Source organism: Stegostoma tigrinum, chromosome 7 (assembly GCF_030684315.1).
Source record: "Stegostoma tigrinum isolate sSteTig4 chromosome 7, sSteTig4.hap1, whole genome shotgun sequence".
Taxonomy (NCBI): Eukaryota; Metazoa; Chordata; class Chondrichthyes; order Orectolobiformes; family Stegostomatidae; genus Stegostoma; species Stegostoma tigrinum.
This window is the reverse complement of record NC_081360.1, coordinates 108,333,937-108,352,396: the sequence shown is the minus strand read 5'-3', so window position 1 is coordinate 108,352,396 and position 18,460 is coordinate 108,333,937. Positions and strand designations below refer to the sequence as shown.

The 18,460-nt window shown below is 45.4% G+C and overlaps 2 protein-coding genes across 2 annotated transcripts in view; one reads left to right on the top strand and one right to left on the bottom strand.

Annotated features, from left to right (window-relative positions):
- Positions 1-746: 746 nt before the first annotated feature.
- Positions 747-16,434, bottom strand: tmem169b (transmembrane protein 169b). The gene is made up of 3 exons (XM_059647634.1): positions 16,250-16,434; positions 13,587-13,954; positions 747-3,305 (listed from the first exon to the last, which is right to left on the bottom strand). Exons 2-3 carry the CDS (start codon positions 13,855-13,857, stop codon positions 2,683-2,685), a joined length of 894 nt encoding a protein of 297 aa, XP_059503617.1. The 5' UTR covers positions 13,858-13,954; positions 16,250-16,434; the 3' UTR covers positions 747-2,682.
- The window catches only part of xrcc5 (X-ray repair complementing defective repair in Chinese hamster cells 5), a 296,785-nt gene continuing 294,665 nt past the window's right edge, over positions 16,341-18,460 (top strand). The window contains exon 1 of the mRNA XM_059647633.1: positions 16,341-16,455. Coding sequence (XP_059503616.1) covers positions 16,438-16,455 — 18 coding nt within the window. The 5' untranslated portion in view covers positions 16,341-16,437. The remainder of the gene's footprint in view (positions 16,456-18,460) is intronic.

The following is an 18,460-nucleotide window of genomic DNA, read 5'->3' as shown; positions in this document are numbered from 1 at the left end:
TTTTCTTTCACATTCGATGAAAGGTTTATCAGTGCTGAAATCTCTTCTATGAACATCTTGTAGAATCCCAAAAGCCACTCGGCCCACTGAATCTACACTGATCCTCCAAACAGCATCCTACCCAGATCAACCCCTTTAACCTATCCCAACCCATGGTCTAACACATCCCTGGACACAATGAGCAATTTAGCATGGCCAATCGACCTAACCTGCATATCTTTGGACTGTGGAAGGAAACCGGAGCACCCAGAGGAAACCCATGCAGATACAAAGAATGCACAAATTCTACAGACAGTCACCTGAGGGTAGAATTGAAAGCACGTCCCTGGCACTGCTGGTCAGAAGTGCTAATCACTGAGATTGACCAGAAACCGAACTGGATCAAATAACTACGATAGCTAAAAGAGTAGATCAGAGGCTAGAAATTCTGCAGTAACTTAACCTTTTGACTCCTCAAAGCAACCTACATTGCATAAGTCAGAAGCGTGATGAATACTCCCTACTTGCCTGCATGAGTGCAGCTAGAACTACACTCAAGAAGCTTGACGTCATCCAGACCAAAGCAGTCTGCTTGGTTGGCAGCCTCAATAACTTATTTTCTCGACTACCAATTCACAATGGCAGCAGTAGGTGCAATCTACCTAAGATATACTGCAGCAACACATAACAACACTTTTGACAGCAATTTCCAAACACAAGATGCACTACTTAGAAGTATAAGACAATTGAAAACTACCACCTGCAAATTATCTTTCAAGCCACATGCCAAGTTGGCTTTTAATGATATCACCACTACCAGCACCCCCACACAAACACAGCAGCAGTTGATGGTGATGAATAGAAGATGGTGAGGGATGTCAAATAAATATTAGCCTAGTCAATGATACCCACATCCTATGAACATATAAAAAATACTCCCCATATCTTTTGTTACTAATTTTCATGCAGCTAGCATTTTAAAAGTACTGGGCTCAGCCACAAATCATTTAACAAAAGATGCTATAGATGCTGGGGTGTAAATAGTGACGTTGGTACCCTTAGATTACAGGGGGACTGGCTGGTCATATGGGCTGGTCAGAGGCAAATCGAATTCAACCTTGACTAGTGTGAATCAAAGCAGCTGGGCAGGACAAATGAGGCAAGGGATTATGTTATGAGCAACAGGACCCTGAGAAGGGTCGAGTATAAAAGGATCCTTGGTGTGCATGTTCACAGACCTCTTAAGCCAGTGGAACTAGTGAATAGAGTGGTTAAGAAGGCATGGCATACTTGCCTTTATCAGACCAGGCATAGAGTTTAAGAGCTGGTATGGTGTCACTTCTGACCCATGCTATTAGAGGTATGCAGTTGCATTGGAGAGGGTGTAGAGGTGACTTATCAAGATGTTTTCTGGGGTTTAGGGGGCTTTATTCAAGAAGAAAGATTGACTAGACTGGGATTGTTTTCTTTGGAGCATTGACAGTAATATAAAATCAGACAGCTCAGTACAGACATAAGGATATATTACCGGCTTTAAAGTCAAAAGAGAGCAGTTAATTAAGATGCAGGAATGACATAATGTGACAATCTGCTGTAGCCAAACTGTACATGAAAACAGAGCACTGTAGGAGATAAACAAATTGTTCCCTCCACAATTTTGTACCAATTGAGGAGTTACATACTCATGACCACCAAATGGTATGCTTAATGCAAGGCTCAAACTTGAAGCATAGGAAAGTTAACCTAGTTCAATCTGCATGATATACATCTTGAACATGGAATGGTGTTCAGTTGCATTATCAAATAAAACTCAGTTATAGCTTTAATGATGTAAGATTGAAGATTCTACTGAAATGATATAAATTAGCTTTGTTCTGTTACTGATTAGCTAGTGTCCTGAATGTGATAACCTTCAGATTAATTTTTTAAACATTAAATGGTGTGTCAAGACCTTAAGATCTCCTGAAATATTAAAGTCTATGGTTAAACTATGTTTGTAAAGAATCTATGGATAAGAGAGTTACATCCCTTTAGCTCTGTCTTGTTGATTTAACCATGAAATAAAACTATATCCCAGCAGTAGTGATTTCTCTTCAATTAGGCCTACAGTTATGGTTGAACTATAATTAACATGGGCAGTTACTCAGCAGTATATTCACAGCTCATTCAAAAAAAAACTGTAGTAAACCCTGCTCATTTCCCATCAACCTTTAAGGCGTTTTAGGATTTGCAAATAAGCTGCTCAATTTTCGCAGCAAGTACCCAGCTCATTATGGCACAGGCCAGCACCTTCAGACATTAAAATAAATAAATAAGTTAAATAGTAATTCTTCCCCATTTCACCTGAAACCATTATTTGCAACTGCTTGCAGCAGAGGAGGGTCAGACCCTTAATTAAGGAAAGAGTGTGATAGTTCATACTGGGGTGTTCTAGAGCCAGAAGCTGAGTAATAATGGGAATTGATGAAAAGCAAACAAGCTTCCCACGAATCAGCTGAAATATGAGTCTAAAGTGGTTATGTACCTTGATCTAAAAAGCTCAAATTTCTTCCTAAAAGTAGACATTAGTTACGTGCATCTGAATACTATAAAGTCAAGCAACATTACAAGGACAGAGTGAATGAAAAGAAAGATAAAAGTGGTTGAGTGCAAAGCCCTAAGCAGTTTCTACAGTCAGGTTCCTCCTCTCTCGATCAGCATTCTCTAGACAGCAGATGTCTGCTCCCCCGCTGGTGCTGTCTTACTGGACAGACTACCTGAAACATTGTCCGAGTCCAGCAGCTCCACAATGCTGTATGGGGAACAATCCTCCAGTCCAAGTTTCCCAGACAACCAGCCACAGAAACCTTTCTCTAAGTCTCGCACTGCTTGCCACCACTCACCAAATGACCATGATATCTGTGTCACGGTTGTGTACACAGCAAGGGATACAGACATTGCTACAATTAGCAGTGGGTAAAAAATAATCAGAAAGGGGCAAATTATAATCTTATGCCAGAAGGAACGTTCCTCATTGTAAACCAAGAAAATGTTATACCAGGTGATGGTCCCATAATAAAAGGACATGACAAAGGACAACACAAAGACCACTGGAGCACACAGTAGGCTCCATATGACAACATGAGGACCTTGATACAGTCCTACATCACATGCTTTTTTTGTGCCTTTTTCTTCAGGTTGTAGAGGCTCCTTTGACTTTGCTAGTTCCTGGAGCTCTTTCTCAGTTAATGTTACATGGATGTCCACCATCTGCCCCTTCTTCTTGCCACGGGTGATTGTGCCAGTTAGTGTCACATATCTGCTGTCAGTAGGTATGCTCCAGCCACCTATCTCACAAACAATAGAAGATTTTATCAAGCTGAAATATAAATAGTTTCTTCACATTTCATTTGAGACTCAGGCAGTGATCACATGCAAGCTGACATTTTGCACAACATCCCTTCCTCAGTGACATTATATAACACGACTCAGAATATTATGAGAGAAGGGCCCATCAGAAACAGGATCACTGGATTATTCCATGACCATTGAGCCCACGATTTTTTAAATCTTTTTCAACTTTATAATATCTAATTTCCAAATTCCTGCACTCTCTTCAGGTCCTCCAGTATTCTTCATTCTGAGGTTCTGTGCTCCAGTTGAACAGTTTTTCCCCTCGAATGTTGGAGACTGAAGAGTGACCTTATAGAAATTTGTAAAATCATGACGGACATGGATAGAGTGAATAGCCAAGGTCATTTTTCCAGAGTAGGGGGGTCCAAAACTAGAGAGCATAGGTTTAAGGTCAAACAAAGAAACAAAGAAACCTACAGCACAGGAACAGGCCCTTTGGCCCTCCAAGCCTGCGCCGATCAAGATCCTCTGTCTAACCTGTCATCTATTTTCTAACGGTTTGTGTCCATTTGATCCCTGCCCATCCATGTACCTGTCCAAATATATCTTAAAAGACGCTAACGTGTCTGCGTCTACTACCTCCGCTGGCACCGCGTTCCAGGCGCCCACCACCGTCTGTGTAAAGACCTTTCCACGCATATCTCCCTTAAACTTTCCTCCTCTCACTTTGAACTCATGACCCCTAGTAATTGAGTCCCCCACTCTGGGAAAAAGCATTTTGCTATCCACCCTGTCTATACCCCTCATGATTTTGTAGACTTCAATCAGGTCGCCCCTCAATCTCCGTCTTTCTAATGAAAATAATCCTAATCTATTCATTCCTCTCTTCATAGCTAGCACCCTCCATACCAGGCAACATCCTGGTGAACCTCCTCTGCACCCTCTCCAAAGCATACACATCCTTTTAGTAATGTGGTGACCAGAACTGCACACAGTACTCCAAATGTGGCCGAACCAAAGTCCTATACAACTGCAACATGACCTGCCAACTCTTGTACTCAATACCCCGCCCAATGAAGGAAAGCATGCCATATGCCTTCTTGACCACCCCACTGACCTGCGTTGTCACCTTCAGGGAACAATGGACAATGGGTCAGAGAGGAAAGATTTAAAAGGGACCTGAGGGGAAACTTTTTCACACAGAGAGTGTTGCACGCATGGAATGAGCTGCCACAGGAAGTGGAGGAGGCTGGTACAATTACAACATTTAAAAGGCATCTGGATACGTACATTAATAAAAAGGGTTGAGAGGGATATTGGCCAAATGGTGGCAAATGGGACTAGATCAATTTAGGATATCTGGTCAGCATGGATGAGTTGGACCAAAGGGGCTGTTTCCATGCTGTATAACTCTTTCACTCTTCAGGGCTGGCAGGAAACATGACTCCAAAATGAAGACTAATAGATGGTTCTATGTCCACAAACAAGGCTCTTAAATGGTATGTTGCCTCCCTGGTGCCAGGGTCGGGCATGTGGCTGCAAGGCAGTCTGAAATGGTTGAGTGAACAGCCAGTAGTCATAGCACATGTCTATACCAATGGCATGGGTTGAAAATAAAAGCTCCTGCAGCAGGAATTCAGAGAAGCAGTCGTAGCTTAAAGAGGAAGACAATAAAGAATGAAATCCCCAGATTGCTTCTAGTGCTAGGCCCGACTGAGTACTGGAATAGGAAGATAAGTCAGATGAGCACATGGTTAAAAGGATGGTAGAAGGCAGGGGGCTTTGGGTTGCTGGATCATTTGGGCAGTTTTTGCAGAAGGTGGGACCCAGACAAGATGGGCAGGTTGCGCTTGAACTGGTATAAGTCCAATATCCTTGTTGAGATGTTTGCTACTTTGTTTTATTATTCATTTGGGGATGTGGGCATCGCTCGCTGGCCAGAATTTCTTGCCCATCCCTAGTTGACCTTGAGAAAGTGGTGGTGAGCTGCCTTCTTGAACCACTGCATTCCTCCTGCTGTGGGTTGACCCACAATGCTATTAGGGAGGGAATGCCAGGTTTTTGACCCAGCAACAGTGAAGGAGCAGTGATATATTTCCAAGTCTGGATGGTGAGTGATTTGGATAGGAACTTGGAGGTGATGGTGTTCCCATATATCCGCTGCCCTTGTCCTTCTAGATGGAAGTGGATGTGGTTTAGAAGGTGAGAGATAATGGGAACTGCAGATGCTGGAGAATTCCAAGATAATAAAATGTGAGGCTGGATGAACACAGCAGGCCAAGCAGCATCTCAGGAGCACAAAAGCTGACGTTTCGGGCCTAGACCCTTCATCAGAGAGGTTTAGAAGGTGTTGTTTGAGGATCTTTGATGAATTTCTACAGCACATCTTGTAGATAGTACACACTACTGCTACTGAGCATCAGTGGTGGAGGAAGTGAATGCTTGTCGATGTAGTGCCAATCAAGACGGCTGCTTTGTCCTGGATGGTGTCAAGCTTCTTGAGTGTTGTTAGGGTTGTACCCATCCAGGTAAGTGGGGAGTATTCCATCACACTCCTGACTTGTGCCTTGTAGATGGTGGACAGGCTTTGATGAGTCAGGAGGTGAGTTACTTGCTGCAGTATTCCTAGCTTCTGGCCTGCTCTTGTAGCCACTCTGTTAACGTGGTGAGTCCAGTTGAGTTTCTGGTCAATGGTAACCCCCAGGATGCTGACTGTGGGAGATTCAGTGATGGCAACATCACTGAATGTCAAGGGGTGGTGGTTACATTGTTTCTTATTGGTGATGGTCTGATAGTTTCACAGGGGCAGGAATGGTTGCTAGATGTTCCAGGGTTGAGAACATTTAAAAAGAACGGGGGCGGGCGGGAAGGAGGGGGTGTAGCATTGCTAATCGGAGAGCACATCACAACAAGAGAAATGAAGGTTGATGAGGAAGGTTTGTCGACTGAGTCAGTATGGGTGAAAGTTAGGAACAGCAAGGGAGCAGTCACTTCATTGGGGGTTTACTACAGACCCCCAAATAGCAGTAGGGAGATTGAAGAACTCATAGGCCGGCAGATTGTTGAAAAGTGCAAATGTAGCAGGGTTGTTGTTATGGGTGAGTTCAACTTTCCCCAATATTGATTGGAACCTCCTAATTCAGATGGTTCGGATGTAGCCATTTTTGTCAGCTGTGTTCAGGAGGCTTTCCTTACTCAGTATGTAGACAGGCTAACAAGGGGAGAGGCCATTTTGGATTTGGTGCTCGGCAATGAGCCAGGACAGGTGTCAGATCTCGTGGTGGGAGAATACTTTGGCGACAGTGACCACAACAGCCTCACATTTACCATAGCCATGGAGAGGGAAAGAAGCAGTTACCAGGGGAAGATATTTAACTGGGGAAAAGGAAACTATGACGCAATCAGGCAGGAGTTAGGAAGTACAGAATGGGAGCAATTGTTCCACAGAACGGGCTCAATAGACACGTGGAGACTGTTTAAGGAGCAGTTGTTGTGAATGATGCATAAATTTGTTCCTCTGAGACAGGTAAGAAGGGGTAAGATTAAGAAGCCTTGGATGACGGGGACAGAGATGCTTCTCGTCAAAAAGAAAAAGGCACCTTACGTAAGGTGGAGGAAGCAAGGGTCCAGCACTGCTTTAGAGGATTACAGGCTTGTTCAAAAGGAGCTCAAAAGTGGACTGAGAAGGGACAGGAGGGGACACAAAAAAGACTTGGCAGGAATGATGAGGGAGAACCCGAAGGCATTTTACTCATACATGAGGAACATAGAACATTACAGCACAGTTCAGGCCCTTCGGCCCTCGCTGTTGTGCCGACCTGTCATATCGATCTCAAACCCATCTAACCTACACTATTCCATGTACGTCCAGGGAGAAGGTAGGACTGATCAGGGATAGCGAAGGGAACTTGTGCATGGAGTCTGAGCAGATAGGGGAAGCCCTAAATGAGGTTTTTTGCTTTGGTTTTCACTAAGGAAAGGGACTTGTTGTGAATGAGAACTTTGAGGAACAGGAAAACAGGCTTAAACAGATCGAGATTGAGGAAGTTGATGTGCTGGAAATTTTGGCGAACATTAAGATTGATAAGTCCCCAGGGCCAGACCAGATTTATCCTAGGTTGCTCCAGGAAGCAAGAAAGGAGGTTGCTAGGCCGCTGGCGAAGATCTTTGCTTCCTCACTCTCCACAGGAATCGTACCGGAAGATTGGAGGGAGGCAAATGTTGTTTCTCTTTTCAAGAAAGGGAATAGGGAAATCCCTGGAAATTACAGACCTGTCAGTCTTACATCTGTGGTCAGCAAGGTTTTGGGAAGAATTCTGAGGGATAGGATTTATGACTATTTGGAAAAGCATAACGTGATTAAAGGGAGTCAGCATGGCTTTGTGAGAGGCAGGTCATGCCTCACAAATCTTTTTGAGTTCTTTGAGGAGGTCATGAAACAGGTTGACAAGGGTCGAGCAGTAGATGTGGTGTACATGGATTTCAGCAAGGCATTTGATAAGGTTCTCCAGGGCAGGCTCATTCATAAAGTCAGGAGGTATGGGATACAGGGTGATTTGGCTGCCTGGATTCAGAATTGGTTGGCTGACAGGAGGCAGAGAGTGGTTGTAGATGGTAAGTATTCTGCCTGGAGGTCAGTGCTGAGTGGTGTCCCGCAGGGCTCTGTATTTGGGCCTCTGCTTTTTGTAGTTTTTATAAATGACTTGGATGAGGAGGTTGAGGGGTGGATTAGTATGTTTGCTGATGACACAAAGGTTGGAGGTGCCGTTGATAGTATCGAGGGCTTATTGAAGGCTTCAGCAAGACACTGGCCGTATGCAGAGGTGGGCTAAGAAATGGCAGATAGAGTTCAACCTGGATAAATGCGAAGTGATGCATTTTGGAAGGTCGAACTTAAACGCTGAATATAGGATTAAAGGCAGGATTCTCGGCAGTGTGGAGGAACAGCGGAATCTTGGTGTTCAAGTGTATAGCTCACTCAAAGTTGCCACCCAGGTGGATATGGTTGTTAAGAAAGCATATGGTGTTTTGGCTTTCATTAACAGGGGGATCGAGTTTAAGAGCTGCGAGGTTATGCTGCAGCTCTACAAAACCCTGGTGAGACCACACTTGGAATATTGTGTCCAGTTCTGGTCGCCCTATTATAGGAAAGATGTGGAGGCTTTGGAGAGGGTGCAAAGGAGATTTACCAGGATGCTGCCTGGACTGGAGGGCTTGTCTTACAAGGAGAGGTTGACTGAGCTCGAACTTTTCTCTCTGGAGAGAAGGAGGAAGAGAGGTGACCTGATCGAGGTGTACAAGGTAATGAGAGTCATGGATAGAGTCGATAGCCAGAGACTTTTCCCCAGGGCAGGATTGACTGCCACGAGGGGTCATAGTTTTAAGGTGTTAGGAGGAAGGTATAGAGGAGACGTCAGCCGGAGATTCTTCACCCGGAGAGTTGTGAGCGCATGGAATAGTTTGCCAGTGGTAGTCGTGGAAGCGGAGTCATTAGTGACATTTAAGCGACTGCTGGACATGCACATGGACAGCAGTGAATTGAGGGAATGTAGGTTAGGTTATTTTATTTTTGGATTAGGGTTAATCCACGGCACAACATTGTGGGCCGAAGGGCCTGTACTGTGCTGTACTTTTCTATGTTCGATGGTCATAGCATGACATTTGTGTGGCATGAATGTCACTTGGCACTGATCACCCCAAGCCTGGATATTGTCCAGATCTTGTTGCATGTGAACATGAAAAGCTTCAGTGTCTGAGGAGTCACGAATGGTGCTGAACATAGTGCAATCACGGGTGAACATCCCCACGTCTGACCTTATGATGGAGGGAAGGTCATTGATGAGGCACCTAAAGATGGTTGGGCCCAGGACACTATCGTGGGGAGCTCCTGCAGAGATGTCCAGCAGTTGGGACGAATGACCTCCCACAACCATGATCACCTTCCTATGTAACAAAGTGTAGAGCTGGATGAACACAGCAGGCCAAGCAGCACCTTAAGAGCTCAAAAGCTGACGTTTCGGGCCTAGACCCTTCATTTCTAGGCCCAAAACATCAGTTTTTGTGCTCTGAAGATGCTGCTTGGTCTGCTGTGTTCATCCAGCTCTACACTTGTTATTTCAGATTCTCCAACATCTGCAGTTCCTATTATCTCTCATCTTCTACGTGTCAGGTAGTGTTTGCCCCGATATCCATTGATTCTAGTTTTGCTAGGGCTCCTTGGTGCCACACTCGGTCGAAAGCAGCCTTGATATCAAGGGCTGTCACTCTCATCTCACCTCCGGAATTCAGCTCATTTCTCCATGTTTGAACCAAGGCTGCAATGAAATCAGGAGCTGAGTGGCCCTGGCAGAACCCAAACTGGGTGTTGCTGAGCAGGTTATTGCTGAGCAGGTGCCTGCTTGATAGCTCTGTTGATGACACTTTCCATCACTTTACTGATGATTGGGAGAAAACTGATGGGGCAATAATTGGCCAGGTTGGATTTGTCCTGCTTTTTTGTGTACAGGAAATACTTGGGCAATTTTCCACATGGTCAGGATATCAGTGTTGTAACTATACTGGAACAACTTGGCTACGGCAGCGGCAGGTTCTGCAGCACAAGCATTCAGGACTATTGCCGGAATGTTGTCAGGGCCAGTAGCCATTGCAGTATCCAGTGTTTCCAACCATTATCATGTGATATCACGTGGAGTGAATCGAATTAGCTGAAGACTGGTATCTGTAATGCTGGGGACCACTGGAGTAGACTGAGATGGATCATCCACTTGGCACCTCTGGATGAAGATTGCTGCAAATACTTCAGCCTTACTTTTAGCACTGATGTGCTGAGCTCTTCCATTATTGAGGATGGGGATATTTGTGGAGCCTCCACTAGTGAGTTGTTTAATTGTCCACCACAATCCACGACCGGATGCGTCAGGACTGCACAAGTTTAGATCTGATCTGTTGGTTGTGGGATCAATTAGCTCTGTCTATCATTTGCTGCTTTCGCCGTTTGGCGTGCAAGTAGTCCTGTGTGGTGGCTTCACCAGGTTGATACCTCATCTTCAGGTATACCTGGTGCTGCTCTGGTTGAGAAGATTTTAAACTAATTTGGGAGGGGGTTAGGGCACAGAATTGATTTAAGGTCAGGAGCATGGCTCAGATATACAAGGAATACTAGGTCAGTCCAGCTGGCAGAGAATACATGGCTATGATAGGGGCGCATGGGAGGACTGGATAGTTTGACTGCATCTATGTTAATGCAAGGAGCCTGGCTGGTTCGTCAGAAGAACTTATCAACATATGGGAATATATGTTGCAATCACTAAGACATGGTTGAAGGAAGAAGAGGACTGGCAGCTCAACATTCCAGAGTATGAAAGTTTCAGGTATAATGGGGGTGATGTTAGAGAGATGGGCACATTGCATTAATACAAATGAGGCCATTCAGGTATAGGTTAGAAATAAAAACTAGCATAATTACCCAGGACTATGAAAAGAGGGAGATATAGGAACAGATATGCAGGCAAATGTTAGAAAGGCGTGAGAGGAAGAGGGCTATAGTTATAGAGGATTTCAACTTTGTTAACTAACAAGTAACAGATAAACCACATAAATGCTGACAATGACCATTTCCAATAAGAGATGAACTAACCACAGTTCCTTGACATTCAATAATGTTATCATCGCTGAATCCCTGACTTGCAACATCCTTGGGATTACCATTGACCAGAAACTCAACTTGACCTGTCACAAAAACACAGGTCAGAGGCTAGGAATACAACTGTGAGTAATTCACTTCCCGACTCTCCAAAGCCTATCCACTATTCACAAGGCATTAGTCAGGAGTTTGATGGAAATTTCCCTCCTTGTCTGAATGGGTACAGCTCCAACAACACTCAAGAAGCTTGACACCACCTAGATCAAAGCAGCCTGCTTGTTTGGCACCATGTCTAAAAACTTTCACTCCCTCCACCACTGACAGTCAGTAGCAGCAGTGTGTCCTATCAACAAGATACACTGCAGAAATTCACTGAAGAGCAGTAGGCAGTATCTTCCAAATCCACAATCACTTCCATTTAGAGTGACAAGTGCAGCAGATACTTGGGAACACCACAACCTGCAAGTTTCCCTCCAAGCGACTCACCATCTTGACCCGGAAATATATTGCTGTTCGGTCACTGTCGCTGGGTCAAAATTCTGGATCTTTCTCCCTAAAGGCATTTTGGGTCAACCTACTGCATATTGGCTACAGCAGTTCAAGAAGGCAGAACTATTACAATCTTCTCAAGGGCAACTAAAGGCCATCCAGCAACATCCACATCCCACAAGATCACGAATTAAAAGAAGTCTGAGATTACCTTAGTTTGAAACAATTAGATGGGGTGGAATATTTAAAGTCACCCAGGAGAACTTTTATGCCAGTACGTTGATAGTCCTACTAGAGACAGGCAGTGCTAGACCTAATCCTGTAATATGGTTAATCCTAATTCTATGGAATGAAGCGAGTCAAGCAGTTGAAGTGTCAGAGAGCGAACATTTTGGGGCACAATGACTACAACTCTAAGTATCAAAGTCACTATGGAAAGGGATAAGGATAGTGCAGATGTTCAAAGTCATTTGGAAAAGGATAAGGATAAGCATAAGCATAATGCAGATGTTAAGTGCCGAAATTGGGAAGGCCAATTTCATTATCATTAGATAGGATCTGGCAAACAGGCTTAGAACAGCTACTTGTAGGTGAGTCTACGTTTGGAAAGTGTGAGCCTTTTAAAGTATTACAGTGAGAATTTAAGGCTAGCATGTCCTTCTAAGAATGAAGGGCAAGGGCAGCAAGTCCAGGGAACACTGGGTGTCAACGGATAGAGAGTCTGATAAAGAAGAAGGAGGAAGCATATGTTGGTACACAGCAATATAAAGAAGGGAACCCTGAAGAAGTCTAGAGTGTCTGGTTTGAACATAGAACATAGAAAAGTACAGCACAGTACAGGCCCTTCGGCCCACAATGTTGCGCCGTGGAATAATCCTAATCCAAAATTAAAATAACCTAACCTACATTCCCCTCAATTCACTGCTGTCCATGTGCATGTCCAGCAGTCGCCACATCCACTGTACACCACATCCACCGTTCGGCCCTCGTCAACCTGTCTCGTGACCTCCTCAAAGAACTCAATAAGGTTTGTAAGGCATGACCTGCCCCTCACAAAGCCATGCTGACTCCCTTTAATCACGCTATGCTTTTCCAAATAGTCATAAATCCTATCCCTCAGAATTCTTTCCAAAGCCTTGCTGACCACAGATGCAATCTTCCGGTATGACTCCCGTGGAGAGTGCGGAAGCAAAGATCTTTGCCAGCGGCTTAGCAACCTCCTTTTTCGCTTCCCGGAGCAACCTAGGATAAATCTGGTCTGGCCCTGGGGACTTATCAATCTTAAATGTTTGCCAAAATTTCCAGCACATCAACTTCCTCAATCTGGATCTGTCCAAGCCTGTTTTCCTGCTCCTCAAAGTTCTCATTCACAACAAGGTCCCTTTCCTTTGTGAAAACTGCTGCAAAAAAACTCATTTAGGGCTTCCCCTATCTGCTCAGACTCCACACACAAGTTCCCTACGCTGTCCCTGATAGGCCCTACCTTCTCCCTGATCATTCTCTTATTCCTCGCGTTTGAGTAAAATGCCTTCGGGTTCTCCCTAATCCTTCCTGCCAAGCCTTTTTGTGCCCCATCCTGGCCCTCCTCAGTCCACTTTCGAGCTCCTTCCGAGCAAGCCTGTAATTCTCTAAAGCTGTGCTAGACCCTTGCTTTCTCCACCTTACGTAAGCTGCCTTTTTCTTTTTGACGAGAAGCACATCTGTTCCCATCATACAAGGCACCTTAATCTTACCCGTTCTTACCCGTCTCAGAGTACCAAATTTATGCATCACTCGCAACAACTGCTCTTTAAACAGTCTCCACATGTCTGTTGTGCCCCTTCTGTGGAACAATTGCTCCCAATCTGTACTTCCTAACTCCTGCCTGATAGCGTCATAGTTTCCTTTTCCCCAGTTAAATATCTTTCCCCGGTTACTGCTCCTTTCCCTTTCTATGGCTATGGTAAATGTGCTTAAAAATAATTTAGGATGGCAAAAAGGAGCCAAAAAATCTCCTTCGCAGACTGGATTAAGGAAATCCGCAAGACATTTTACAAGTATATTAAGAGCAAGAGGGGGGAAATGTGAGCCTATTTGAGACCAAATGGGCAAACTATGCTTGAAAACAGAGGATGCAGGTGCAGTTAGAATCTATCTGCAGTACCTTCTACACTAGGAGGACACAGAAAGTTAGTCTGCTCCTCTGTGATCTTGGCTGTGGTGTCTGGGTCATGCTGGTCTTCTTCCATCTTCTCGCCTCCTGTGCGATAGATAATAATTGACTCTGGTCTTGGCTCTTTCTTCTTTTTCTTCTTCCGCTCCATGGTAGCTTCACCTTCCTTTTCATATATCCCAGTCATGTGCACACCTTTGTGTGGCAAACTTTGGTGGGTCCCATGAGCTGTTTGCTCCACGCTGATGTTGTTTTGAGGCATCTTGGTGTAAACTTCAGTTGTCAAGTCACATTATAGACAAGGCATTATTGCTTCCCATAATGATGTCACAACCTGGCTTGCACATGCTTTAGGCCTCCTGTGTTAAAACAGACAACCTATACAGCAATTACTGAGAAATGAAAAACAATGTGACAAACATACCTAATTGAGGTATACAAGATAATGAGAGGCATAGATAGAGTTGATAGCCAGAGACTATTTCCCAGGGCAGAAATGGCTAGCACGAGGGGTCATAGTTTTAAGCTGGTTGGTGGAAAGTATAGAGGGGATGTCAGAGGCAGGTTCTTTACGCAGAGAGTTGTGAGAGCATGGAATGCGTGCCAGCAGCAGTTGTGGAAGCAATGTCATTGGGGTCATTTAAGAGACTGCTGGACATGTATATGGTCACAGAAATTTGAGGGTGCATACATGAGGATCAATGGTCGGCACAACATTGTGGGCTGAAGGGCCTGTTCTGTGCTGTACTGTTCTATGTTCTATGTTAAGAAATCATAGCATCCTCACAGTATGGAAAGAGGCCATTTGGCCCATCAAGTCTACTCCAACCCTCTAAACAGCATCCCACCCAGACCCAGTAACCTTGCATTTACCATAGTTAACCTACCTGGTCTATACATCTCTGGCCACTATGGACAATTTACTGTGGCCAATCCACATTACCTGAACATTTAGACTGTGGGAGGAAATCCATGCAGTCATGAGAATGTGCAAACTTCACGCAGTCACCCTGGGCTGGAATTGAACCCAGGCCCCTGGCGCTATGAGAAACTAATATTTCTTCATTTCCACTTTGCACCAAGTAGTTTCGGGGTAGTCGGGGGGGGGGGGGGGGGGGGGGGGGGGGGGGGGGGGGGGGGGGGGTGGGGCAGATTCAAGAGGGAGCGGGGAGGGGAGGGAGATGGGGAGGCAGGAAGGAGAGGGAGAGGGGGCAGGTCCGAATAGAGGGAGGGAGGGCGAGTGGGCCGGGGGGAAGAGGGCGGCAAGGCGATCCCTGCCCCTCCTTCACGCAATCCCCAACCCACTTTCCCCCAAATCCTCCTGCCCCTTCCCCCCGACACCACCTTCCCCGCCCCATTACCCCCGAACCCTGACCCCACCATCCACGCCCCATTCGCCCCAAACCCCGATCCACCTTCCCCGCCCATTCCTCCGAAATCTACCCCATATTACCCCATCCCCCACCCCTTTCCCGACATCCCCTATCCCCACCTCCGCTCTGCTGATGCTGTAAATCTCCATCTCCCACTTCCCACCTTCCTCCCGATCCCTACCCCACCTCCCCGCCTCCATTGACACCCTTTAACCCACCTCCCATCTGCAGATGCTGTCAATTAGAAAGAAAAACAAAAATTGCTGGAAAATCTCAGCACGTCTGGCAGCATCTGTTAAGAGAAATCAGAATTAATGTTTTGGAGATAACATGGTTGAAGCTGGATGAACCCAGCAGATCAAGCAGCATCAGAGGAGCAGGAAAGTTGATGTTTCAGGTCAAAACCCTTCTTCAGAAATGGGGGAGGAGGAGGGGATTCTGAAGTAAATAGGGTGTGGGGGAAGCGGATAGAAGATGGATAAAGGAGAAGGCAGGATCAGAGCAGACATGCAGGTCAAAGAGGCGGGGTTAGAGCCAGTGAAGGTGAATGTAGGTGGGGAGTTAGGGAGAGGATAGGTTGTCCAGGGAGGACGGACAAGTCAAGGGGGCGGGATGAGGTTAGTAGCTAGACGATGGGGTAGGGGGCTTGAAGTGGGATGAATGGTTAGGGGGGCAGGGACTAACTGGGCTGGTTTTGGGATGTGGTCGGGGGAGGGGAGATTTTGAAGCTTGTGAAGTCCACATTGATACCCTTAGGCTGCAGCACCCTTCCTATGTATTTTTGCCCCTCCACTCTCCCATGGATTGCTACGCCCACTCCCCATTCATCTCACCTTCGCCTCCTCCTCCCCCCAACCCCTGCTCAAGGTAATTGGCCCTGCTGCCTTAGAGCACCAAGGTCCTGGGTTCGATTCCAAGCTCTGGCAACATTCTCCTGTGTGTGTATGAGTTTTCTCTGTGGGCTTTGCTCTGCTCCCAGAGTTCCAAAATATGCAGGTTAGGTCGGTTGGCTGTGCTAAATTAATCCATAGTACTCAGGGATGTACAATCTAGGTGGGTTAGCATAAGAAATGCAGATTACCTGGCTAGGTCTGGGTGGGATGCTCTTGTGAGGGTCAGCGTGAACTCGATGGGCCCAATGACCTACTTTCACACGTCTGGATTCTTTGACCAACTACTCCCCTCCGCGTGCTCTTCTCATCTCGACCCACCCCCACTCATATAATCAGGCTCACAACCGAGAACCGATGCTGCTCACGTTTAAGGCTTGGTTTTACTTACCTTTCTCTCTCAGCCTCTAGACCCTCCTACTGCAGCGATTCCGGATAAACATTCAGTTCCGGGGTGGGCTGTCAAGACCGGGACTTGTGAGGAGTAGTATTCGGCGGGCCTCTCCTTTACCAACATGGCGCCGCGCGGCTTCCGCTCCCTCATCTAGGAAGTGACGTCACGGAAGCGAGTGTTGGAAAATGTCGCGGGCGGGCAAGGTAAATTGTAAACTTAAGGTTTCTGCAACGAAAGGCAAGGGTTCTCCTGATCTCCCTCTTTCTCCATATTCGTTGGTCTTTTTGTTCCTCCAGGGCCGTATTTGTTTTTGTTTGTTCCTATTTATCTCTCACTTTCCCTAACTCAGTTCCCACTCAGTCTAAGATAATAAAATGTGAGGCTGGACGAACACAGCAGGCCAAGCAGCATCTCAGGAGCACAAAAGCTGACGTTTCGGGCCTAGACCTTTCATCAGAGAGGGGGATGGGGAGAGGGAGCTGGAATAAATAGGGAGAGACGGGGAGGCGGACCGAAGATGGAGAGTAAAGAAGATGGGTGGAGAGGAGAGTATAGGTGGGGAGGTAGGGAGGGGATAGGTCAGTCCAGGGAAGACGGACAGGTCAAGGAGGTGGGATGAGGTTAGTAGGTAGCTGGGGTGGGAGGAAGAGGAATAAATATAGACTGGCTTCTATGTGGAGAATATATCTATTTTAGAAATATTCAATGACCCTGCCTCCACCAGAGAATAGTAAAGAGTCATAACCCCCTAAAAGAGTAAAAAAATTCTCTTCACTTCTGACTTGAATCTTTTTATTTAATCATTTTGTGGAATGTTGGCGTGGCTGGTTGGCCAGCATTTGTTGCCTGTCGCTAGATGCCCTTGAGTTGCATTCTTGAACTGCTGCTGTCCACCTAAATAAAAACCAAAAGAACTGTGGATGCTGTAAATCAGGGACAAAAACTAAGTTTCTGTGAAAGCTCAGCAGGCCTGGCAGCATCTCTGAAGGAAAAAAATAGAGTTAACGTTTCAGGTCCGTGAATCTTCCTCAAAACTTTTTTTTCTTTCACAGATGCTGCCAGATCTGCTGAACTTTTCCAGCAACTTTGTTTTAGTTGCTGCAGTCCACCTCTTGTGGGTTGACTTACAATGCTATTAGGGAGGTAATTCCATGAATTTGGCCAAGTTTTGAGGAAGGGTCACCGGATCCGAAATGCTAACTCTGTTTTTTCCTTCATAGATGCTGCCAGACCTGCTGAGCTTCTCCAGCAACTTTGTTTTTCTTCCTGATTATAGCATCCAGAGTTCTTTTGGTTTTTATTTAGGGAATTGAAGGTAGTGGGGGAAAAGGCAAGAAAGTAAAATTGAGAATTATCAAAACAGCCATGATCTAATTGAATGGCAGAACAGATTTGATAGGCTGAATGGCCTATTTGGGCTCCTGTGTTTTACAGATTATCTCAAAAATCTCAATCCTGTCTCATTAGAGACCTCCCTTAACTGATTCATGCTTCTAAATGATTGACAGATGTCTCAGTACCTTTTCTAATATTTTGTTTGTCACCCAGGCTGGTTGACTTATGTTTTAATTTCTTGATTCATCTATTTCTTTCTTCTTGAGCAAAAGTGAAAGATTAGCAGTCTTCCAACACTGCCAAAAATTAGAAAATGTCAGTTAGAACCTTGCCTGTAAAGAAATATTTAGATGTGCACTAGCAATATCAAGACATGCAAAGCTTTAGGCTGGAAAATGGGTTTTGAATAGTTAGAAGCTTGTGCTCCATTGCCACAGACTTGATGGCCAAAGGGCTTTTGCTGTGCGTGTGAACTTCTACAACTTTATGCCCTTCCTTGCTTTTCTTAACCTGCTGGAGATTCAATTCAGTGATAATGATGAAGGGTCTAGGCCCGAAACGTCAGCTTTTGTGCTCCTGAGATGCTGCTTGGCCTGCTGTGTTCATCCAGCTCCACACTTTGTTATATCGGTGATACGATTCATATGGGTTCAAGGATACAAAACTCTTAACATTCCCTGTGTGGCTATGTTTATCCCATCCAGTTCAATATTTCGCCCTCTTTCCTTTGACTGTGTTTGGGTCAGCTCCATCTTCTGTGAAGTCAGATTAAAAGTATTCACTAAGAGCCATGTTCACGTCTTGCCCCTCCCTACACAAGTTCCCTTTTTGGCCTCTGGCAAACTCTGTTCTTTAGTTTTCCTTAGTTATCTA